At 43.9% G+C, this 24,847-nt stretch overlaps 4 protein-coding genes across 8 annotated transcripts in view; 2 read left to right on the forward strand and 2 right to left on the reverse strand.

Annotated features, from left to right (window-relative positions):
* Positions 1-15,749, reverse strand: part of LOC119387323 (HIRA-interacting protein 3) — a 75,412-nt gene extending 59,663 nt beyond the window's left edge. Inside the window, exons 1-8 of the mRNA XM_037654674.2 lie at positions 15,674-15,749; positions 14,583-14,733; positions 13,490-14,249; positions 8,581-9,011; positions 7,353-7,388; positions 2,778-2,813; positions 976-1,144; positions 158-259 (exon numbers count right to left, since the gene is read on the reverse strand). Coding sequence (XP_037510602.1) covers positions 158-259; positions 976-1,144; positions 2,778-2,813; positions 7,353-7,388; positions 8,581-9,011; positions 13,490-14,249; positions 14,583-14,733; positions 15,674-15,744 — 1,756 coding nt within the window. The 5' untranslated portion in view covers positions 15,745-15,749. The remainder of the gene's footprint in view (positions 1-157; positions 260-975; positions 1,145-2,777; positions 2,814-7,352; positions 7,389-8,580; positions 9,012-13,489; positions 14,250-14,582; positions 14,734-15,673) is intronic.
* Positions 1-24,847, forward strand: part of LOC119387336 (ceramide transfer protein) — a 608,660-nt gene that overhangs the window by 84,398 nt on the left and 499,415 nt on the right. The window lies entirely within an intron of this gene.
* LOC119387327 (HIRA-interacting protein 3) overlaps positions 1-24,847 on the reverse strand; it is an 80,856-nt gene that overhangs the window by 3,896 nt on the left and 52,113 nt on the right. The window lies entirely within an intron of this gene.
* The window catches only part of LOC119387329 (geranylgeranyl transferase type-1 subunit beta), a 72,334-nt gene continuing 63,461 nt past the window's right edge, over positions 15,975-24,847 (forward strand). For both annotated transcript variants that reach the window (XR_007415412.1, XM_037654686.2), the window contains exons 1-8: positions 15,975-16,211; positions 16,442-16,563; positions 18,316-18,380; positions 19,908-20,056; positions 22,194-22,326; positions 22,926-22,971; positions 23,396-23,580; positions 24,724-24,832. Coding sequence is in view for 1 of the 2 variants with exons in the window: in XM_037654686.2 (XP_037510614.1) it covers positions 16,123-16,211; positions 16,442-16,563; positions 18,316-18,380; positions 19,908-20,056; positions 22,194-22,326; positions 22,926-22,971; positions 23,396-23,580; positions 24,724-24,832 (898 nt within the window). In the remaining variant the exon portion in view is untranslated. The remainder of the gene's footprint in view (positions 16,212-16,441; positions 16,564-18,315; positions 18,381-19,907; positions 20,057-22,193; positions 22,327-22,925; positions 22,972-23,395; positions 23,581-24,723; positions 24,833-24,847) is intronic.

Raw genomic sequence — 24,847 nt, forward strand, 5'->3', positions numbered from 1 at the left:
GAACTGGCCTAGAAAACTGTGCTTGTAAACTGCAACATAGATGCCTCGGCATGATAAAAGTGTACTGCACACATTATGTGAGAGCGACATATGACAACAGTTGCTGCTGCGACACATAACACTATGTAGTAGTAACTGAAAACAGATGCCTTGATACCTTGAGAGTTTTCGACAATGTTGCTTTTGTCGAGACTTCGAACTTCATTCTCTTCTTCACGCCTTTGCCTCAGCTCCCTGCAGCTCTTCAGCGTTGGATTGCCTTCAATGAAAGACAAGTAGCCATCGCTTCAGCCTCCATGTGTGCACACAAAAGCAGGAAACCTAAAATGCGGAACTAGCACCACAAGTATAGAGAGACATGGCACGCACATTTACAACACTTCTCTGGCTGTCGTTTCTGTGAACGATGGTGTCTATGTTGTCGATGACAGAAAGCCAATCCTCCTACTAAATATTACTCCACACCTTCACTCGGTGGTGCTTTGCACGACTTAAGAAGTAATATCATTACTAGATTTATCACTACGGCTGTGTTCTCTGCTTCTGATGTCTTAGAGATTAGGAAGTTCTCAGATTTGGACACGCGGCAAGATTATGTTTTCAAAAGCGCATTTTTGATGAAAGTGTTTAGCAAGGGCAGAAACGAGGAACAGGTTTCTAGACTGGCTTACGCAATACCCTACTACACTTGAACCTCAGTGGTATTTCAGGACACCAGTAATATTTCTTCCACTTTTCAGAACATTAGTCCACCTACAAACATAACACATGTTGATGCACTGCTGTGTTTCCAAAATCAGGAAATATGTGAAAGGTTAGCGTACACAGTGAAAATAGTTCAGTTGGAGTAAGCAGTAACACAGAGTAACCAGTCCCACCTGCACAAACTTTACAGCTGCAACAATGGCTGCTTATCAAGTGATAGCGACTGTGATCAGGTGCTGTTATCATGTGCGCAAAGGAAGGGAAACTCACCCTGAAGTCCAGCGTCCCTGAGCACTTTCATGAGCTTCGCCTCTTTCTGCTCCACCGTATCGGTTTCCTCTAGCAATTGCACATAGCGGACTCTCAGACCTGCAGCGCTAATGCAACGCTTGAGTTTTGCCACGGCTGGATTCTCTGCTGAGGCTGGCTTTGCTGCCGGCTGTGGGAAAAATGAAAAGGAAGAAGACAGCATAATCGGTGTTTTTAGAGCGAATGCATAAAGTGTGATATTGATGAAAGAGCAATAGAAAAGGTGTGTATACTTAATCAGTTCTCATATCTCATAGTTATGGATTACAGACCAACCAATGGAAAGAAACATGTCTTCTTGCTGCACTAAAGAATAAAGAATTATGGAAAACGTTTTTTTTCTGTAAAAGTTTTAAGTAAACACACGGCTAATGCTTAAGACTGGGTAAAAACAAAAGTGACATTTTTTCCAGGCTTATAAAAATATATTCGGCAACATCGACCGTGCTCAACGCAGTAATTCTAAATAAACAACGTTCATGCTATTAGTACATGAAATGGGTTATATGAGTGATATGTGAAAAGGGACACCTGCTTACAACACACAAGGCTTGATTTTAGTTTATGGCATAGCTTAGATTGTATGCAAAGAACAAGAGTAACATCTGTGTGCACTGCTGGCAATGCTTCTTGCTAGAACATTGTGTCAGCATCACTTTGGAGATGAGATTGTGACGAAGGACTCTAGATGAGCATTTTTAAATGACGTGAGTGTGCTGCGAGACCTCTTGATGTTATAGAGGTCACAGGTTCGTGACGGAACACAGAGAGTCTTACAAGATTTTGCACGCTTACATGCAGGGTTGTGAAGATATAAAATGTTAAAACCCTATCGAAATTAACATCCTCAGCCTATATTTCTGACTCTAGGATCATTTCTGCAAATCCCTGACAATGTTTTTATACTTATTACTCAAAGAAATACAAGCATAGTGATTATTGTATAGCACTGCCCACCATATCAGCATGATATTGTAAGATAGTGCCCACGGGTTTGACTCCTCGCCTGACACCATCTGAAAACAATAATCTGGGCACAACCAAGATTGAATATGCCTATGACCTAGTCAGCAGCCGAATCAGATGTGTACAATACCCATTCAAGGACAAGCTGCAAGTGCTCCCAGAAATGACATTTCCATAGTTGTGCCCAAAGTTATTACGACAGATCACTTAGGAGCCCCCTCCCCCAATCTCAAGAATCACTGCAAGCACCCGTCCCGTGGCTCATTCCTTCATGGTTGTCAGGGATCCACATATGAATTCAACCAGCCGTCATTTCACCACAGTATACAATGATGTAGAGTGACAATTTATCATGAAATATGTGTAGCTAGAAGCATCAAAAAATACTTTATCAGTCCGAAACAATCCAGTGTAGCTCTTTGGCGTATCTTCGAGTGATGCACAAAATTATCACAATACACATATTGAGGTGCAACATGCGTTTAGATAAACGTGATGTGCTTGAAAGATGATGCGATGCACCTAGGTCCTGTAAATGCTGCTCGTCACCCTATCTTTGCAAGGTGCTGCCAGATATCGGTCCTATCAACTGCTTCCAAATGAGATTTCCTTCTTTACTGTTTTAAGCTGCGTTATCTATTTCAATGGTAAAACTGCCTCCATACTAAGGCAACCCGAGTTTGCCAATGTATATAAGCAATGAAATCTGATGAATATGAAAGATGAAATTTTATTTTTATGAAAATTTTATGCTGTGATGATGGTGTGACATGAAGGCAGGCTCTTAGTTATATTACCTTTTTAGAAAAGCCTGTTGCCTCTCGCCTTGTGCACTGTGTGTATGTAGATAGAAAAGGGTTTAAAAATTAGAATGACATTGCTACACACATTCATGATCAAATTTCAGAGCATTGAAAAGATTAGCATACTTTATTGGCTACTCAAGTTTCAATTTAGGATATGTTCTGTCTACCTACCGTCTGGAGGCAGATTTTGCTACAGTCTTCATCTTTATATATAGCAACAATGAGAGTGCATAAAAAAATTTATCTATTCTACAGTTAAACAATCTAGATGTTTGCCATTCCAGAGGCTTCTACATTAGGTTGTCCTTTCTTATCTTCATTCAGTGGCGGCAGTGAAGACATATATGGCTCACTTGTTGGTCAATCAGCAGGTTCAAGTGCATCTCTTAAATATTGTTGCACGAAGAAAGCAGGCACACGAGTGCAGAGGTGGTGTATTTACAACAAATATAGCTGGTGCCCAAGCGGCGGTAAGAGGCGTCGTCTTTCTCTAATCTGCGCCAGCTTCCTCTTTCTTTTCACCGCCACATCACCCTCCCGGCAGGTTTAGCTCCGTCCCGGTGCAAATCATGGCGCAACACTTAATGTGGGTATATAAGGCTTGAGTCTGGCGACGTGAACAATATCGCTGGTGACGTGAGGTAGCAGAGACACGTCGGCTGGTGCGATCTCGTACGTCACGTGTGACAGTTGGCGCAAGATCTTGTACGGACCAGAGTAACGAGAAAGGAGTTTTTCCGCTAAGCCGACGCGACGAGAGGGCGTCCAGAGGAGAACAAGGGAACCAGGAGTAAAGTGTGTTTCTCGGTGCCGATGATCGTAGCGTCGCTTTTGAGAAGCCTGCGACGCTGTGAGTCGACGACGAGCGAGCTCTCGTGCATGGGCGGCCAAGGTGATTGCATCGCGGGCGTAATCAGTCGCTGAGAATTGTGTGTCAGAAGGTAGCAACGTGTCGAAGGGCAAGACAGGGTCGCGGCCATACAAAAGGTAGAATGGCGAAAATCCGGCGGTGTCGTGACGGGACGAATTATAAGCAAATGTAATGTACGGTAAAGCGGCGTCCCAGTCACGGTGATCGTCGGAGACGTACATGGCAAGCATGTCAGTTAGAGTGCGGTTCAGGCGTTCGGTGAGCCCATTCGTTTGAGGGTGGTACGCGGTAGCGATCTTGTGTTCGGTAGAACAGGAGTGGAGCAGGTCATCGACGACCTTCGATAAAAAGTAACGGCCTCGATCCGTTAGTAACTGGCGAGGGGCGCCGTGGTGTAGGATGACGTCGTAGAGTAAGAAGTCGGCAACATCTGTAGCGCAGCTGGTCGGTATCGCTCGCGCAATGGCGTATCTTGTGGCATAATCTGTTGCGACGGCAATCCACTTGTTTCCTTTGGTAGAAATAGGGAACGGGCCAAGTAGGTCGAGGCCCACACGGAAGAATGGCTCTGTAGGGATTTCAATAGGCTGAAGCAAACCAGCGGGAGGCAAGGCAGGCGTCTTCCGGCGCTGGCACAGGTCACAAGAAGCAACATAGCGACGCACAGAGCGATAGAGACCGGGCCAGAAGAAGCGGCGCCGCACGCGATCGTAAGTACGAGTGATGCCCATATGTCCAGCCGTAGGAGCGTCATGAAGTTCCTGGAGCACAGCCAGTCGCAGATGCTTGGGAACGACTAGTGGCAGCTCAGGGCCACGGGAATGAACGTTGCGGCGGTATAAAATCCCATCACGCAAGGCGAACATCCGGAGAGAAGGGTCAGTGGGCGCGTAGCTCAGGCGGTCCATAAGGTTCTGAAGAACAGGGTCCTGTCGTTGCTCGTCGCCGATGTTGAGAAAGCCGGATAGGGACAGAGTACAGATGTCCACGTGAGCATCGGTGTCGTCCGGTTCATCCACGGGATTGCGAGAAAGGCAGTCAACGTCGTTGTGCATGCGTCCAGATTTATGGACTATGGAGAAGTCATACTCTTGCAGACGCAATACCCAACGTGCAAGTCGTCCAGTTGGGTCCTTCAAAGAGGAGAGCCAACAGAGTGCGTGGTGATCAGTTACAACGCGGAAGGTACGACCAAACAAGTACGGTCGAAATTTCGCGACAGCCCAAACGAGCGCAAGACATTCTCGCTCAGTTATCGAGTAATTACGTTCGGCCGTGGATAGAAGGCGGCTCGCGTAGGCGATGACACGGTCGTGGCCCTGTTGATGCTGAGCGAGGACAGCGCCGATACCATGACCACTCGCGTCAGTGCGTACTTCAGTGGGCGCGGAAGGGTCAAAGTACGAGAGAATCGGGGAACTCGTAAGCCGCTCAATAAGGGTAGAGAATGCTTGCTCTTGGTGTGGTCCCCAGAAGAAAGAGGTATCCTTCTTAAGAAGGTCGGTCAGAGGACGAGCGATGTCGGCAAATTTTTTTACAAAGCGACGGAAGTAAGAGCATAAGCCCAGAAAACTGCGGACATCTTTCGTCGAAGAAGGAATAGGAAAATTTCGCACAGCGCGAACTTTCTCTGGATCGGGTTGGATTCCTGCAGCGTTTACGAGATGTCCGAGCACGGTAATTTCGCGGCGACCGAAATGGCATTTAGACGAATTCAGCTGAAGGCGAGCAGAGCGAAACACAGAGAGGATAGTTCTGAGGCGCTGCAGGTGGCTTCCAAAAGTCGACGAAAAGACGATCACATCGTCGAGGTAACAGAGGCACGTTGACCACTTCAAGCCACGCAAAAGAGAGTCCATCATGCGCTCGAATGTAGCTGGCGCATTGCACAATCCAAAAGGCATGACTTTGAACTGGTATAAACCATCTGGTGTTACGAAGGCGGTTTTTTCGCGGTCCATCTCATCAACACTAATCTGCCAATAGCCTGAACGGAGATCAATGGAAGAAAAATAGTTGGAGCCATGAAGGCAGTCAAGGGCGTCATCGATGCGGGGCAGTGGATACACATCTTTTTTTGTTATCCGGTTGAGGTGACGGTAGTCGACGCAGAAGCGCCGGAGTTGTCCTTTTTTTTCACTAAGACCACCGGAGATGCCCACGGACTACTCTATGGTTCAATGATGTGCTTGTCCATCATCTTGTCGACCTCTTTTTGTATGATGGCCCTTTCCGCAGCGGAGACGCGATATGGTCTCCGACGAATGGGGCTCGCGTCACCGGTGTTGATGCGATGGGTGACAACAGATGTCTGTCCGAGAGGGCGGTCGTTCAAGTCAAAGATATCCCGATAAGATGACAGCAGGTGACGAAGAGCTGTTTGTTCTGCAGGAAGATCAGGAGCAATCATCTTACTAATGTTGTCCGCAGTCGACGAGGCCGAAGTAATAGGCGACAAAGGTGGGCTGGTACTGGAGAGGGATTCAGTGTCTAAAGAAGATACCTCATATTCTCACAAAGGGGTGATATGCGCCATGGCGATGCCATGTGGAAGCACGTGCGTAGAAAATCCAAAATTGACGCAAGGGACGCAAGCCCGATTCTCGATTATTTGGATTATGGTGCTTGGCAGGGCAATATTTCGCGTCAAGACCACGACGGTGAGCGGCGACAATATCCTTAACAGGAGTGAACATCATGAGAACAGCACTCAGCACGCTGCTTCATTTACTATTGCCAGATTGTGCAGTGCAATGTTTCATGGCAGCCCAACAATTCAAACAACACAGTGCTCCTCTTGAAACCAGCACTTACAAGTTGTTGCTGGCACACACATAATGGATGCTAGTTTGGTGATGGTTTCTCTATATATAACCACTACTACAGCTGCTGCTTTTACTTTGTGGACAATATGCTTAAATCAGCCCACGTGCAGCATAACTAAGCATGTATACGTAGTGTTTCGATGTTGGAAGGATGTGGGGATGTCTCCTCTCTTTAGCCACTTGAGCCAATCGATATTTCTTTTGAATGACTCATGTCAATTGGATTTCAGCTGCGATGATTAAAGCTGGCATAATAGTTATTCAGTTATAACAAGAGGTGGCATGAGTGTATCCATGTTAGTGGCATCCTAACGCATGGATAGCTGTGGCACATGGTTAACTTCCTTCCTACCCTTTTTGGCTTTGTTACACCGGTGCACAGACTGTTATAGCCCTGGCACCCTAGCAATCTATGGCTAAGCATGAGATTGTCGATTTGACATCTGTCTGTGGTAACCATAAAACCCTGCTGCACTGTCCCAACTAAACCAAGTGATCAGAGTATATCACAGCAGCACGCATCCTGCAGCTTTCCTGTTGGTGGCTCATTTCTACATGGCTTTTATAGGCACGGTGCAATCACCTGTCAATTGGCCACAGTGTACCGTGGTGCAGAGCCTATTCCGTGGTTTAGCACTAAATATAAGCAATTCATTTTTCTACATGACATTCCTCTTCTACTGTTACCTGCTGCCTTATCTATTTTAATTGTAAAACTGCCTCCCCACTAAGGCAATTGAGTCTGACAATGTACATAGGCAATGAAATCTGATGAATGTGAAAAATGAATATCTTGTGTTATCTATTGCTTCGAATTCCAGGACTCTCCTATGATGATGGTGTGACATGACAGGCTCCTAGAGTTTTTACCTTTTTAGAAGAGCCTGTTGCCTCCTGCCTTGTGCACTGTGTGTATGTAGATAGAAAGAAATTTAAAAGTTAGAGTGACATTACATTGATTCATGGTCAAGTTCAAGAGTACTGGAAAGCTTGTCTTACCTCATCGGCTACTTAACTTTCAATTCAGAGTATGTTCAGTCTACCTACTCTTTGGAGGCAGGTTTCGCTATGTCTCTCATTCTTATTTAGCAACAATGATAGCGCATTAAAATATTTAGGCACTTTACAGATACAAAAACCTAAATTCTTCCAATTTTATAGACATCTTTCTTCGGTTGTCTTTTCTTATCTTCATTCGGTGGCAACAGTGATGACATATACGGCTGACTTGTTAGCAAATCAGTGCATTAAAACGGGTCTCCTAAACACGATCAAACATTCTAGAGTTTATGAGTACAGCAATCCGCCATTTTCACGGCGCCCCCGCGCATGCATGTGCTCGCTCTTCCCTAGCGGAAAAGTCGCGAAACGTCTCATCATCTCGGAGGCTTTGCTTCTGGCAATACCGGTTGTCCCGGCCCCTACCAAACCCCTACTAAAATGGCAGAGGGCAGCACAGGAAAATGAAAAAGGCGGATTAGTACGTTGTTTCAGCTAACGCAGAAGAGCCCCAGCTGGCTGATATTAATCAGGAGCCCTATACTAGTGTCTCTCAGGGCTTGTTTACTGCATAGAGACAAGTGCAAAATCTCACAAGATGGTTTACATGAAATGACCATGCTCTCATTAGTGTGCTTCGTGGGACTATCGCGTAAAAAACTGTTTCATTTCCAGAGCGCTGCACATGCCTGTGTGAACATACACATGGTATATGTCAGTGACATAAGTCAGACATACTCTACTTCTCGGTGTTTTCCATTGAAAGTATTCCTTTATGTGTATCAGCGAGGTGGCATCATTTTACACAGGAAGGAACGAATGCTACAAAGATAAATGCAATAAATGCCCACCTGAATTTCTGCTATGCTAAACGTGTTGTAATTTCCTTTGCCAAGAGCTCTCACTCCTACAACAGCATGCACAGTTAAGCAAGCAAGGCTGTGACGTAATACGACATATGCTTGCTTCAAAAGATTTCGCAGGTATGTTACTAAAGAGCTTCTTGCAAGTTACTACCTTGTAACGAGCTCTTCATTGTAAAGTTGTGGTCCAGTTTCTCTTCGTGTGGAGTTGCATCTCACAGAGCTCACTTCCTTACCTTACGCTTTTTACTTGGAGGCGGAAAGCCGTCAGCTGGTTTCTTCCGTCGTTTGTGCACCCGAGTAAGCTTCTGCTCCAGCTCCGAGATGCTGGGGTTTTCCGTCACAACAGCCTGCGCGGGGACTGGCTTCTTCATTGGCTGCTTGTTGCGCAGTTCCGACAGCGGCTCGTCGTCACTGGAGTCGAAGATACCGCGGGCACTTTCCGGGATCTTTGCCTTGGTTTTTCGTGGCGTTGAAACCCGTTTTCGTCGCACAACATTGGGTTTCAGGGGAGACGTCTCCTCTCCTGCGTCTGACTCTTCGCTCTTGGGCTTCACCATGATCCAGTTGCCCGTCTTGGTTTTTGTGAGCTTCAGAGTGAACAAAGGCATGTCGTCCATGCTTTTATGTTCTTTGCCATTGCTCTCTTGGGTTGGGGTCTTAGGCTCTGAAAACAGAAATAAGCATTTAAATGAATGTTTATTTTTGCTTTGACATTTGCAAAGCAAGCGAAACAAAATGCCCACAAGATGTGCTCCCCTGAGCAAAAATATGCAAACCAGGGATACTGCAATGAAGCCAATTTTCTTCTCCATTTATGAATATAACTTGAAATTCAGTACTGCAGTCTATACAATTGGCATTTTAAATTTACCATGCACTCATCAACTTAAATTTATGCACTTACGGTTAAGTTGAGATATGTAGATTTTTGACAGCCTGTGGTTTGTATACTCTTATTTAAAGGTGTAACACAAGGCATGTAAACTAGGCCTACCTTATCACCATGTGTGTCAAATTCTCTGCAAATGCACTGATCAGTGTATTGTGGCATGAAAGAAATCCATATTAGACCCAGTCAGTAGAAAAGGTTCTTGCCAATGAAAACCAGATCACTGTCAAAAAAGAATCGTACACTGCCCTGCAATTAGTGATGGTGCAGTATACAAAGATCATGAATCACCAACTTGCCCAACTGTCCACTCTGATTAGGGATGGCAATTACACAACACTCAAGAAAAAAAAGGGTAAAAGCTGAGCTGTCTGATGAAACACAACAGGCCCAAGCTAGGTCATGTCAAATGCTTCTCGAACATCCTCACCATTCGTTTGGAGAAAAAGATGACGTATTAAACGCATAAAAAAAGTCATTTTTTGTGTACAGCGACGGTTCATTTCTTAATTTATATGGCAGAAGAACAAGAAAACACTGCACACTCCATCGAATAAGTTTTTGAAGAAGTGCTGAGAATTGCTGGGACAGCTTTCCACGTTTTATCTTCAGCAAGAGCCCCAATACGACCTCTTTACAACATTGACATTGACACAGTGCAATGTGATGCCTTGCTTATCTACAGGCAGCCGAGACAACGAAAACTCTAAATCAGAATTGAGATTCCACCAAGAAGTGCGGACAGACAGGGACAAAATTAAGGAAGTAATCAGACAGAGTCACCCATATAACATTAACTTGTCGTCGCTGGTTGCTAAGGGCGTTACGCATAATTGGCACACTTTCAAGTTGCAAATATCAACAGAAAATTTCTAGTTGAAGCACACTGACAACCATGTGCACTAGGAAGAGATGACTGCAAGATTTTTCTGGTCTATTAGTCAGATACAGCAGAATGAATTTGTTAACATATGTCAGCCATCAGCACAGCAATCTGTGACCCTCTTAAGAGCTGATCAGTACATCTGAAAACGTGTCGCCGATATATCTGTCGCTTTCTCACATGGTGAACCTCTGGCCTCGCAAAGAGCAACCTGTCAACTATTCCAGACAGGCAATCTGCCATTACTGTGCCCAGTGGGTTTTGCGTACTAACCCCACCACCTCAGTGATGACTCTTTTAAAACTTAACCAAGCAAAAAATATCGTGAACACGAAGTTCATTTCCCATACACATCTGACCACTGACCATGAATACAAGCAATCAGTTAATTAACAGCTCTACCCCACGCATATCTACATTTATAGGAAAATACAATAAATGAGAGTACTAGAATATAAGCGGATACAAGTGAGAAGGTAGAGAGCAGCTTCTCTATACTCGGCGACAACTTATCTTGACAGTGGAGCGAAGGCTACGGAGGCGGGGCTTCCGCATATTCGTGTTGCTCCGCAAGTAGTGCGGCAGCTTGCGGCTGATTTCGGTTTTGCTCGCTCCCAATTTAGAAAAACATATACACGAAAAATGCGAACGGGGTGACATTTAGATTGTTCAGTGTACATTTTCGTGTCGTAATACTAGTATATTTTTCTTGGAGAGCTAAAGAGCACGTTTGCAGCCGCACACTGGCCAACCACGTCACGGACGCCATGTTTACTTTGGAAAACGGGCGTGCTGAAAAGGTGGTGCTGTCTAAGAAATGGAAAGAAAAGGAAAGGATTCTTGCAAAGTGAACAATAACTGTATTTCACCTACGACTTCCCGCAACTGTTTGAGTCTCATAATAAATAAAGCAGCATTTATTTCAGCAAGGCAAATCACGTAATTATCAGTAAACTAAAGTACTATTTTCTGGCGCGGTAGCAGGCATGCGCTTTGGTTCTGTAGCTTCCACAGTGCTGTCAAGAAAAGTTGTCGCCGAGTATACACAGAAGCGGAGTTTCATGGGAAGAAAAAAAAAAGAAAGATAAAGAGGCCAACTTACTTAGGAAACCTTCAGTACGATACATGATGAAATGCCCAAATTTAACATGTAGGAAGCATCGCATCATGCCTGGCTCATTTAACCAGATAGACAAAAATAAACGAGATGAAAATCAGTATGTTACTAAGCTCTCCTTTACAGTGATAATTTTAGCACCCATAATTTCTGAATACAAAATGTGCTTATGCATTGTGAATGTAGAGCTCCTGACTATACAGCTAAGAAAAATCTGTTCATTAAGACAACGACTCTTGTTATATGCTTTTATGTCAGGAGCTCGTGAAAGGATGAAGCAACTAAAAAAGTTACTTCATCCTTTCACGAGCTCCTGACATAAAAGCCACCTGTTATGCGAGCAGACTGCTTCAAAGGTTGCTTCTGTGAATATTTTGCACAGTACGTTAATTGCACCCTTATTGTAAAAACAAAAAGAAAACATCACAATGGCTACTTACACTTCGGAAGAAAAGGGCATCTTCTGCGATTTGATCAAGGCCTGGCTCGTAGGTCTCGTGCCTTGGTATACAATGACTATATGCCAATTCTACTACGTCTTAATCTGCTCTGCTAATTATATTTCCTATAAATGTCCTCCTTCGTTGCCACATTTAAAAGCAAGCACCTCAACAGAAAATGTCTTTGGGCTCAGCGACCATTCTTATATGAATTGTATCTACATAGCAGTAGTTCCAAATGGCTTTTGTTAACATTCATTTAATTAAACATGCCGCATATGTTTATGTTATTCAGTCGAATGCCTGAAATATTTATTAAGCATACCTTTAGGATTAAAAAATATCTTGCACGAAAATCTGCACTGAAACTTACAAGGCAATGCCTGAAAAGCCTCGTAACCTGAGCTACACTCTCACATCCTTAACATATAAGTTTGTTTGATTTCTCTGCAACCAGTTGCAGATGGCAGGGTGCACGAGGTTGTCACCCTGCCATTCGTTTCAGTGCATCTTGCCAGCACCTAGTCATTCGCTTGTAGCGTTGAGTTGTGCCTACACCACTGAACTGGAGCTGCACCATTTCTGGTTTTCTCGTGCCCCAATGTGAAACAGTTCAGAGCGATGCAGACAAATTGAACGGGCTTTATGTGTATGCATATATGAGAAACCACAGTGCAATGCGATGCCTTGCTTATCTACAGGCAGCTGAGACAACGAAAACTCTAAAACAGAATTGAGATCACACCAAGAAGTGCAGACAGACAGGGACGAAAGTAAGGAAGCAATCAGACAGTCACCCAAATAACATTAACTTGCTACTGGTTGCTTATGGGCTTTACGCATAATTACCGCACTTTCAAGTTGCAGATATCAACAGAAAATTTCTAGTTGGAGCATATGATGCAGGTTATATCATCAAATGCTACATACATAAGCATCTCTTTCCTGTTTAATGTGAACAGCTTAATGTTTTGTTTTCAATACGACTTGCATGCACAAAATGTGTTGTTTAAAGGGACACTAAAGAGCAAAACGATTTTTCACGCATTAGTAAAGTAGTCTTCCACGATACCAAAAACACCACGCTTTCTGCGCGAAGACGCTTAATAAGCGAGAAAACGCACGAAAAGGAAATACAGGTGGCGACGCCACCTTGGATTTCCCGCACCATTTGCCGTGACATCACATATTTTTGACGGCGCCTGCTTGGGCCTAAGTAGTTCCTAATGGGTTAAATCGAAGCACATTGTCCTCTGAGGGGCCAGAGACTTGACATAACGAGTTTGTGGAAATTTCATCGAGCCAGTGGCGCCAAAATACGTTAAATGCTCTTTGAAGTCTTTTACGTCACGAATTACAAAGTTCGGCGCGAAATTTAAAAATGAAACTTTGAACTTGGTTTTCTCCTCTAATAATAAACCTATGGTGGTGAATAAACTACACAAGAGTTCTCCGAGCACACTTTATCAATCTAAACCAATTCATTGTTTCTCTTTAGTGTCCCTTTAATGGAGATATAACTGCGTGAAAAGTCATTTACTAAAGTAACAGTGAATCAACATCAAACCGCAACTTTTTTCTGGAGTAAGGGTACTGTGATGAGCGTAGGCCTCTTTCTGAACACACAAGGCCACTGGCGAGTAGAAAGTTAGCTACTATGATTTACTTAGGCTTCACTGTGAACAACCATATCTTCACTACCCAGGCAATTTCTTGACGGTTTTCTTGAAAGAAATGTAGCCATGACAGAACTATGAAGGTTATAAAAGCCAGCAATGCCCAACTGTAAGGATAGAAAAAGAAGGTTACAAACCTTCACTCGGACTGCTGGCGGCAGTCTTCGTTTTCTTACTTTCAGGTAGGTGAAGCCTCCTGGGTTCTACTATGGCATGTTCTCCAACCCTGGCACTGCCTTCGCCATCAGACGAAGGCCTTCGTGGAGACTCTGCAGACATGGGGGACTCGGCAATCATCAACTTTCCTTCCGAGTCCGAGGAGTCCGACGCATCCCCTCCGCACGGCGCTTCGGCCTTGTCCGCCGAAACCACAGGGAACACCACAGTCGGAATGGCACAACACACTGCGCTGGCTGCAGCGTTGGAGGAAGCATTAACTGATTCGTCACGAGGCGAATCCTTGGGTGAGCTGTCAGATATTACACTTGGTACAGGGTTGGAAGACAAACTTGACGAAGCACCAGGAGAAGCACTTGGAGAAGGAACCTTTGGGGAAATGTGCGATGAATCTGGTGAAATGGCTATCGATGCATTGGCACCTATTATGGATGACGTGCTGTTGACAGCGGCGACCAGAGAAACACTAGGCACGGGAGCCGGTTTCGGCTGAGTTCGCCGACGTGTCCGCACACCTAGCGTCTCTTTCACGGCCCGAATCACATCATCGTCGTCAGAGTCACTGCTCGAGTCAACCACCCGCTGAACATTCTTGGCGTTGGGGCACTTGATGGGCGATTCAGAGTCCACATAGCAGTTGCCGTTTTGAGGCAGTATTGTGCGCAACGGACTGGTGGCCCCCGCTTCTGCTGGCGCCTCGTCGGTACTCGACTTGATGTCCTGAACAAACGGAAAACATGAAGCAATACGAGGTTACTCAAGTAGCCACAAAAAAGGCTCTAGTGAAGCTTGCGGTGTCATACATTTTTGCAGTTGTCACGCACTTCAACAAACTAAGTTAATTACAGACGTCAAGCTAATATAGCAATGACCATGAACACACTGTTCAATGACCAGATTAATGACAACAGCTTTGAGCCTAGCGCTAAGGTTATGCAAAGAAGAAAGAGAACGCTCATCTAGTAGAAGATGCACGCTGAGCTTTTTTTGGCGATTTTACAAAGCAGAATAACATCTTATGGTGCATGCACTGTGGAAAATGACGCTATTCACCTGCGATGACTTCTCTCTGCAGTCTGCCTCTTCAAACTCCTTAAACACAGTTGTGACTATTGATGCAAAAACTTCCCGGTTTTCCGATGACAGGTGTTTCACCTTGAGCTCGTCAGTGTATAGCGTCCGGAGTTGCCTGATGGTAAGCATGCTGCGTAAATCAAAATATATCAACAGAGCTTAGTGAGTAAAAAAACAGTGGCAAAACTGCGACGTGCGTACGTACTACTCTGAGAAAGGTCGCGTTTTCAAACAGGACAACATGTAGTGCACCAATTTGTGCGCAGTGACTGTCGCTATAAGTTGTGCCCGATTAACTCGGCGGGAAAATGCACAACACAAGTCGTCGATGCAAAACTCTTTCGACGTCTGAAGAACGCAACCTAATAAAGCGAATTCAGCGGGCGCCGAAAACTCCAGTTCCGGGTTGTAGGCGCAAACGCAACAGGCGCATTCAAGTTCCAAAGGTTTGAAAGTACTTTACTCACGACACACACGGAGGACATGAAGTCGGCTCGCTTCATGAGCATTAACACAATGCACGCTGTTTTGTTGTTTTTCCTAACGCTTCATTGCGATCACTTCCCAAGCATACGTGGCTCGCTTTCACGCAACACAATCGAGTTTGTTGTTGCACCGAAGCAAAACTTAACGGATGCTGAAATTATATCGGAGACGCAGGTCAGATATAAACGGCTGAGACAGCAATGTTCGTCAAGACGCATCTTGCTCGCCTACGTAGTGCGGAAAGCTAGTTTCCCTTGAAAGTAGAGCACGAATGGTTTGACGACGTAGTGACTCTGGGGCTAAAATAAAACCCGCTGCGATTCACAGATCTCGAAACGGTTGTCATTATATGAAAAGGACACGTCTGAATGTCAGCTCAAAGCTATCGAAATTAAGAGCGATAGCCGCGCAAATTTGTTTAGCGTCATAAGTTACCCCCTCAATGAGCACAACAGAGCAGCAAGGAACAACATGATCGTGAGTTTCGCGAGCGAAATACAGGCGCCACGCGGGTCAAACTGAAAAGATCGTTTGCCGGACACATCGGGCAATATCGGAAGCGGCAATGTAGATGTTGTTCGTACCCATGGTCTTGACGTTCGCGAAAAATACGGCGGACGAACTCTAACATACTACTGGCGCTGACGGCCGCCATTGCTAGTTCGCGCCAGCCATAATTCGTCATCTGCAGATTGATTAACATTTTACAACCACTAAAAAAAAGAGCGCTCATAAATCTGAGCTTGCTGAATAACGTGTCTGATAAAGCTATACTTTTACTCAACGCTCGAAACACTATTATATTTTAATCGTGCGTTTTCACTCGCAAAACAATCGAGATGGCAGCACCATCTTCAGCAATCACAAACCGCACGAAATGCGCACGAACTTGGGCGGACCAAGGGACCAACGCGTGTTTTTAGGTGTTGGTTTCAGTGTGGTCTGCTAGCAACGATTACTATGCGGTTATTTGCTAGCCGGTCCACTTGTCCGGGATATTAGGCGCTCTGTTTGGTGGTTCACAGTTGCAACGATGGTTTTCCTGAGGGCTCAACACATCAAGTTTTTTCAGAGATGTCTCAACGTACTTCCCAGCGCTATGTCATCGTTGGACGAAATGAGGTACTGTGAAAGTGATCAAACGGGCAAGCAGAGTGATATTTTTGCTGCCAGTACGTCACAGAACTCGGTGTGATTGTTAATAGAGTTCAGCCTCTCGCTTTAAAGCTTCCGATCACGTTTATTGTGTTCTCATTCGAGCAACTTTCAACCGGGCGCTAGAAGCCCGACAGGTGTGGAAAATTGTTAAGATTTTGTGTATTGATGAAATACATGTGTTCCTCTTGTTTCAGAATGACTGTAGCATATTTCGCGGTTTCTGGGTTGGACCTTCTCAACGCTCTGGACACAATAGAAAACAAAGAACACATCGTTGAATGGATATACTCGCTCCAGGTCTTGCCGAATAAAGATCGTAAGTTTATTTGCCCTTTTTTATAGCATTATGATTTCGTGATCGTGTGTTGAAGTAGATGATTACTTGATTAAGACGTGCTATAATACTTGGTGTGACTCAATGATCGTTTCATCGATGCTGCTCGCACCGTACATGTGGTCATACATACACCATTTGAATCGTACGTATCGCATGATGATATAATTGATCGAGTGAATTCAACGAAACGAAATTTTTATCGTAACGCAGTTAATCTTCATATTACATCCATTGTCCTTATGTGGGGAGTTTTGAACTACATAGTAAGTGACATGCGCGTGCAATACGCCATGAAAACTTTAACATGGAAACTTGGTTTAGCAGGATTTCTTAATACAATTTAACGTCTTCCACAAGTAGTTTTGGATAAATGTTTTGCTGGGGTATTGGTACATTTCTAATAGCGATTTATTACAGCTTTGATTGGGTACATCAACTCTGCATCATGCATGTTACACTGTCGATACTGGAAAATGAAGTGAGATGCCTTGTATGCAGTGACAGGTTACACAAAAATAATGTCCATTGTGCATTAAGTAAGTGGATTCAAAATATGCATATGTCCACTTTTACTTAAACTGGATTTGCCATGTGATGTTTCGCTGCTTCTCCTATGTTGACGAGTGTGCTACCACAAAATTCGCCTGCCTGCAGCTCACATTGCTCAAATAGTCGAATTCAGTATACAGGGTGTTTCAAGAAATGTGTCCAACTTTCCCAAAAAATCAGGAAAAATGCGATATTTTCTCAGGGCTTTCAGAATTGCTTTTTCTGTAGTGGCAGGAATCTTAAGGTAGGTAAGGACATCATTTAAGAAAGTAATTAAGAAAGTTGCGTTAATTAACTTTTTAATTAGTGGAGTTAGGTGATTGTGTCAAATGGGAGAATTGAAGTTCTTCATGCGAGGAACCCATCCGAGCTTTGAGATTTCGAAAAAGCGTCCTGTAGTAATTGTTGTAGTGTAATGAAATTCAACGAAATGCAACGGCTTTCAACAGCAAAAGCCATCGAATTCGGTTGAATTTCATTACTTCGTAATTATTACTAGAGGCTGCTTTTTCGAAATCTAAATGTTGGGATGGGTTTTCTGGCACGAAGAATTTCAATTCCCCAATTTGACACAGTCACCTAACTCAACTAATTAAAAAGTTAATTTAACTTTCTTAATTACTGTCTCAAGTCATGTCTCTAACCATCTTAAAATGCCTAGCTCCACAGAAAAAGTCATTCGCTCATTTTGGACGTCTCAGAAGAATATGGCAGTTGCGTTGTTCCATGTTTCTGTTTAGGTTTTGCCATTGAATTTGGTTGAATTTCATTACTTTGTAATTACTACTAGATGCCACTTTTTTTGAAATCTCCAAGTTGGGTTTGGTTTCTGGCATGAAGAACTTCAATTCTCCCATTTGACACAACCACCTAACTCCACTAATTAAAAAGTTAATTAATTTAACTTTTTTAATTACAGTTCCAAATAATTTCTTTGACCATCTTAAAAGAAGAGGGAACAATTGCTATCTATACAAGAGAAGCATCAATATACACAGGAAACCCATACAGCTTTTTTAGAAAGAAAGCTCTGAAGTTGAAGAAAAATTTATACCAATGTTGGGGATGACACCCGTGACTGATGACATGGGTAGTTGCACTTCCAGTAAATGTGTCCGTATATGGCTTTACTTCTTCAGTGACTTGTTTCGTTATTATTGTTGTCAACTTTGGCTAATGCAGGGACTAACCTTGATCGCTGTGGTTTCAAGGGATCTCATGCCACTGGCTTCAAAGGAAACGATTTGGTGAGCTGAATGACCTTTCCTTCTTTTTTTCCGCTCTGTGTGGCTGTTTTCTCATTTTCAACAGCACTATTGAAATGCAAGACACAACTATAACTAAATTTGCAGAACCTGTGAAATCTTGCCTTGGTGCACACAGACGCACCAAAAATGCTCTGCTGCTGAGTCGTGGGGTACACGGAAATGTTTTGATATTGAGTTGTTGGTAAACAGCAATACTCATAACAGAAAATGAAAGTTAAGCAGAGCACAAGGTGTTGCCTGTTTGTATAATTGTATATTTATATATTATATATTATACTTATATTGTGTTTATATCATATTGTATAATATTATTATTTATATTGTATATATGTATATTTGTGAATTACATAACATATTTTAACAGTACACTATATTGGGCCAGTTGGTGCATTGTTACTTGAAAGATGTGGCGCAAAGTTAGAACTGAGAAGAACCAAGAAGAGACAGAAAGAACGCTAACTCACAACTAAGTTTATTTTCCTGAAGCATTAACAATATAAAGGCCCTTGGAGGACATGTGCAGAACAATTTCACTCACTGCAAGTGCAGGAATGAACAGACAAGTTATCAAAAGAAGACGACACTCAAGGTATCTGAGAAACCACAAAAACCAATAGATCCTAATGTAAGAGCTTGAAAAAAACCCAAGCCTGCGCACAGCTCAAAGCACTGCAAGCCTGTGGAAAAAAGCGAAAAATTAAAGAAAGTTAAAATTGACATGCACTTCGCAACACAGCCGTCTAAAGGACATCTGGATCCAACGGTTGGTATTCACTATTGTGCAGCAAAACCGACAGCACACTGACGCAAGGATGACCTTTTTTCCTGATGTGAAAGGCTTCCGCTTGGCGTTCTTTCTGTCTCTTCTTGGTTCTAACTTTGCGCCACATCTTTCAAGTACATAATATATGATATCGTGTTTCTTGTATTTAGGAAGTGAGGTTGATCTTTAGTAGCCATTATACGAAAACATCATTTATTTAGAGTAAATAATACATTAGGTGAAATTCCCATCAATATTTATTATTCTTGCTCTTTTTCCTGTGTTGTAAAAGGCATAAATATATTTGGAGAATAATGCTTTTATGCTATTTTCTATTTATTCGCCTTAAATCCACCTGGACACAATGATTTCGCAATGGCATGTTTGATGTGTAGTTTTCAACAACCTTCTGAACCTTGTAGCATCTGCTTGTTTGTTTTTATTCACTTAGCTGTCTGACCTCTGAAGGTATTAATGCCTGCTATGAAGCCAATATAAACAATAACGGATGACTTTCTGGTTGTACACCGTGGTTCACTGTTAAAAAACCATTATAAAAGTATTTCAGGGCTGATTACCGCTCTATTTTGACACAACATCCGCAGGAAATTTTTTTTACCGGTTCAAGTATGTTTAATTAACACTTGATATCGAGCATCCAAATCTCAGCAGTTTCATGTTATTAAGTAAACATTCTTCACTAGAAAAATCAAGCAACAACAAACTGCTGTTTTCACTTACAGGATGATTCTGCAAGCAATTTTAACTGTGGCCACATTGCCATGACATACACCGCCTTGGCAACACTCATTATTCTCGGTGATGACTTGAGCAGAGTGGACAAGCACGCCATCATGCAAGGTCTCAAAGCACTCCAGCAAGAGTCCGGAAGGTAGGCCTTATACACGTTTCCGTGTTCTTATTCCCCATGGTTGACTTATTCTACACCCCGAGCACACAGCTATAGTGTGGCAGTTCATTGAAAGGATGCATGTCTGAGTTTTTTGTCTCTCTGACGCGGTTTGAACAATTCCATGACTAGCATGGAATTAATTAGCAGTTCTTTACTGAAAACAATGCTTAAAAAGCTTGAGCCATTGTTTTATTGATTTACCATGGCCATACAGCCTTCCCAAAAAGTCTCAGCAACACTTTCTTTAAAGAAACACTTTCTTTGGCGTTTCTCCAACTTTGCATGGACTGTCTGACCAACTGAATTGGGTAATCTAACGAAATCGGTGGGTTGAACCTGACAACGCTCACTGCACAATGTGTGCCTGTGGTAGACTTTTAATGGAATTTCTTACACAGGCCGGTATTGAGAGCGATGCAACATATAATGCACGCATGACTTAGGTTGCATTAACCAATGAGCAACCTTGGCGGCATATTTGAGCAATACTAATGGGAAGCTATCGCTTGAATGTGACAATCATCCTCCCATGGTTTCTGCTCAACTTCTTCTTCATTTAGCCTTTCCTTTCCCTTCTTTCCAAGCGAAGTTTGTATTGCTTCACAAATTGGCGTTGTAGGCGTGACCGCAAAAAGCCCTGGTGCCCACGAGTGTACAGAAATACGGGTCTACACAAATAAGGCTCCTCAAAGGTGCGCCGGTCACATGCGTATTTCTGTCTGCTGTTTTCAGATAATCGATGCTCTCTCCAGCCATTTCTGATACGGCTGTCTGATCTCTTATTGAGGTTATCGAGGCGACTTGTCTTCTCACGTTGCCACGTTTCATTGTTGCCTGGTTATGAATGCATCACTGTTGTTGCCTGTAGCAACTGAAGTGTTGCGCTGCTAAGCACGTAGATGACTGTCCGATTCCTGGCATGAAGGAAGGAAACGGTTAGGAGGGAAATGCGATAGAAAGGTAGTACGCTCGGCACGCACACGCCAAGCTTCGTTTGCACCCATTTTCCTGATAGGCAGGGGCGGCATCAGGATTTTAATGAGGGGGTGGGGTGAGGGGCACCCTGAACCATAGGTCGGCAAAAAAGTTGGAGCTCACTCAGACTCACTCAAAAAATATATTCTGCTCTGAGGGCTCACACGGACTCAAGACTCACCAAAACTTTCCTCAACCGGACTCACTCGGACTCAGGCTCACTAAACTTTCTCTCAACCGGGCTCACTCGGACTCAAACTCATCAACATATTACTCGGACTAACTTACTCAGACTCACAGCTTGACTTGAGTCTGAGTGAGCCTGAGTGAGTCGACTCATGAGTCCGTGAGTGTAAAACTAGCTTTTTTCGATCTTGGTGTCAACGCTCTTTAATACCAATAACTCACATAATCGGTGCTCTGTGATACGCCTCTTGATCTTATACCTTCAAATACGGGTTATTAGTAATCCAGTAAAGACATTTTTATGAAATACCCGACTCACATGAGATATTTTTATCAAGAACTTTCCGTGAAAGAGTTTGCAGGGGGATGTCGTGGTACCCCTCCCAATTCATGTCTGCGACAAATAAACATTGAGGTAGCACATGAACGTGAGTGTGTTGAGATATGTGTGAATAGACTTGAGTACAAAAGTAAACCGATATAAGGCTGACAGTAATGCTAAAGATGGGTAGATAGGACCATAGGTCGGCAATAAAAGGTGGAGCTCACTCAGACTCGCTCAAAAAATATATTTTGTGCACTTGGACTCAGACTCGCCAATATTTTCCTCAACTGGATTCACTCAGACTCAATCTCACCAAAATATTACTCACTTGGACTCGCTCAGACTCAAGGGCCGATCTGAGTCGGAGTGAGTCGACTCATGAGTGAGTTTGCCGACCTATGCCCAGGACAAGCAAGTTCCTTCAGCGGTGCAGGGAGGTGGGGAACTTATGTGTTTTGTTTTGACGATGTTTTCTCTTGGGGGGGGGGGGGGGGTAAAGGAGGGGGCTGGCGAAAATTAAGGGGGGGGGGGCTGTAGCCCTCCCCCCCCATGCCCCCCTCTTGCGCTGCCCCTGCCGACAGGGCAAGGGCTCCTGAATTTTTTCTTCCTTTAACATTTTCTCTCTTTCAGCTTTATAGCTCTCATCCACGGAAGCGAGGACGATATGCGTTTTGTATATTGTGCCGCAGCAATATGCAGTCTCCTGCATGACTGGTCTGGATTTGACAAAGAAAAAGCTGTGAGCTTCATTCAGGGCTGCTATGTGAGTGGATCCTTCGGCTTACTTTCCTTTTTGTCTGGTTATTCAGTAGTGCAGTTCTTAAATGTGCATAGTCAGGAGCAGCTTATGTTTTCATGTGGACATCAAATTAGCCACACTGTTTACCATTCTTTATCTTTTTACAACATATGTTCTCCTAGTACTCATCAAGCACATGTAGATATGTCCCCTTGTCTGCTCTAGGAGATAGGGACAGCCATTTCTAACCCACTGGCTTCACAGCAAGTGAATGGTGTTGTACACATTCACTATATACTGTACGTAACCTCAGCTGCTAAATAGGGTTACGCCTCAAAGTTCTTGAATTGGTCTCAATATTGCAGAACGCAGTTCTAGTCTAAGAATATGGTTCAGCAATTTCTATGTTTATTGTGAACACATATTATTGGTTTTTATTGCAGGAGATTGTATGTATGTATACTTGGACACATGTGCATACACACTCAGTGCAACACATTTTCGCTTCCCTACAAATGCAAGTTACTAGTGAATGCGTTTATGTTGGCCTGCGTTCTTTGGCCTCTGTTTCATTCGTGCGCTCTGTTCAGCTGCAATGGTTTCAATGTATTTACATTTGGTAGGGATACGATGGAGGGATATCACCATATCCAGGAACAGAATCACATGGTGAGTGGTTAAGTGCTTGCCTCCTTTCGTTGTTATTTTTTAAAACACTTAGTTACAGCAGTTGCTAGTGGCAATTACAAATAGTTGGTGCTTCTGTAAGTATCAAAGCAGCTTGTGAAATGACCTATCTAATACCGTGCTAATCAGTCACTTCGTTTAAAGTCCGAAAGTTGTGTTTGAAGCCATTTGCCGACAGCTTTGGTCATGCTTAATCTTTCGTTGACGTGTATTACGTACTGTGGAGCTGCTTGTGAAAAGTGCATTTGTGTGTTGCTTCTAAACACAGTCCCTGCAGAAGCATTGCTTACTGATGTTGACTGTAGCATGCTGCTGCTAGCTAATATGAACGTGTCGTGCTGTTTCACATTGTGACAATAACTGATGCAGCAGCAGAGGTAATATGCATGTGTGTATGCTCATGCAGGGGGATCGACATACTGTGCGGTGGCCTCACTCATCCTCATGGGAAAGCTGCACTCGGCGCTAAGCGAGCGACAACTACGCAGCCTGGAACGGTGGTGTCTGAACCGGCAGTTGTCAGGATTCCAGGGTCGCCCAAACAAACCCATTGACACATGCTACTCTTTCTGGGTGGGCGCAGCCCTGAAGGTGTGTGTGCTGTTTCTATGTAATGGGCTTTTATATGTGGCTATGCATAATGATTCCCTGCCATGATAGGTGTATTTCACAGGACTGTAAGCAAAGGCAGAAGCTGTACCGAGCTCTGGGATGTATGTTAAAGGGGTCATGAACCACTTTTCCAAGTAATGATATAATGACCTCAGTATCGGAGTTTGCTGCCTCCCGAATCGATTGCCACAAAAATTTCTCGGATCCGTCAAGAATGAGCGGAGTTACGGGGGTTTGGCGCACGCTCCCAGCGCTTTCTCTCTTTTCTCGTGCCGACGAGCGCACTGGAAGCTACATAGGGAGGGATGGCACGGGGGAAAGAAGTTACGTCAGCGCGCGTCATGAAACGCGATTGCTCTCCCGCTGTGATTCGCGTGCACGAGTGCGGCTACCATGTACTGAGGAGTGCGGCGCCGGCAAGTGGCGGAACTCCGTGGCAAGAAGCGCATCTGATCTGAACGCCGCTCTCGATTTACGTCGGCTATCGGCCAATAAGCATGCTATGTCTCTTGCGACGTAAACTGGCAGATCCGCGACGCCAACGTGCAGACGCCCCGCCCACCGACGAGAGTGAGAACCGGCCTTTGTTTGAAAAGAGGGTGCCTGGGGAAATGGCAACTTTGCGCTCCGCTTGTGGCCTTTACGCGGCGTGCCCGACTGTAATATTTGGCAGAGTAGTTCATAGCTGTGTCAGCTTTCTACAGGATGTGTTTTTTCAACAAGCCAAAGGGGTGCTTCATGACCCCTTTAAGGCAGCGCAGGTGTTGGAAGTTCATCTGAAGTTAACCCCTGCAGTTTTAACTCTAGCCAAGTGCACTTGGGAATTACAACATAAAGGGTTGTCCACATCTAGGGTGAACACCTCCTTAGTATTCAAGGTTTCATAGAAGCTAATGTTTAATGCATATTTCAGAAAATTATTGTGTTTATTGACACCATAACTGGCCGTCAAAAAACGGGCATTTCCCTCGTCAAGTAGAATAAACGTTCTAGTTTTATCGGCTTGAATACTAATGAGGTTCTCACATTAGATGTGTCGACTCTATTCATAAGCGCAGATTTTCGTAGAACTGGAACTGAGTTTTTTTTTCTCTATTCTTCCCCTTGTTGCCCTGTGTGCAGCTCTTGGGTGCATTCAAGTTTGTGAACCACAAGGAGAACCTAGAATTTCTCTATTCAACGCAAGATCCAATCACTGGCGGCTTCAGCAAGTGGCCTGACAGTGATCCCGGTACGTGACCATAGC

Source organism: Rhipicephalus sanguineus, chromosome 3, assembly GCF_013339695.2.
Source record: "Rhipicephalus sanguineus isolate Rsan-2018 chromosome 3, BIME_Rsan_1.4, whole genome shotgun sequence".
In the NCBI taxonomy this organism is placed as follows: domain Eukaryota; kingdom Metazoa; phylum Arthropoda; class Arachnida; order Ixodida; family Ixodidae; genus Rhipicephalus; species Rhipicephalus sanguineus.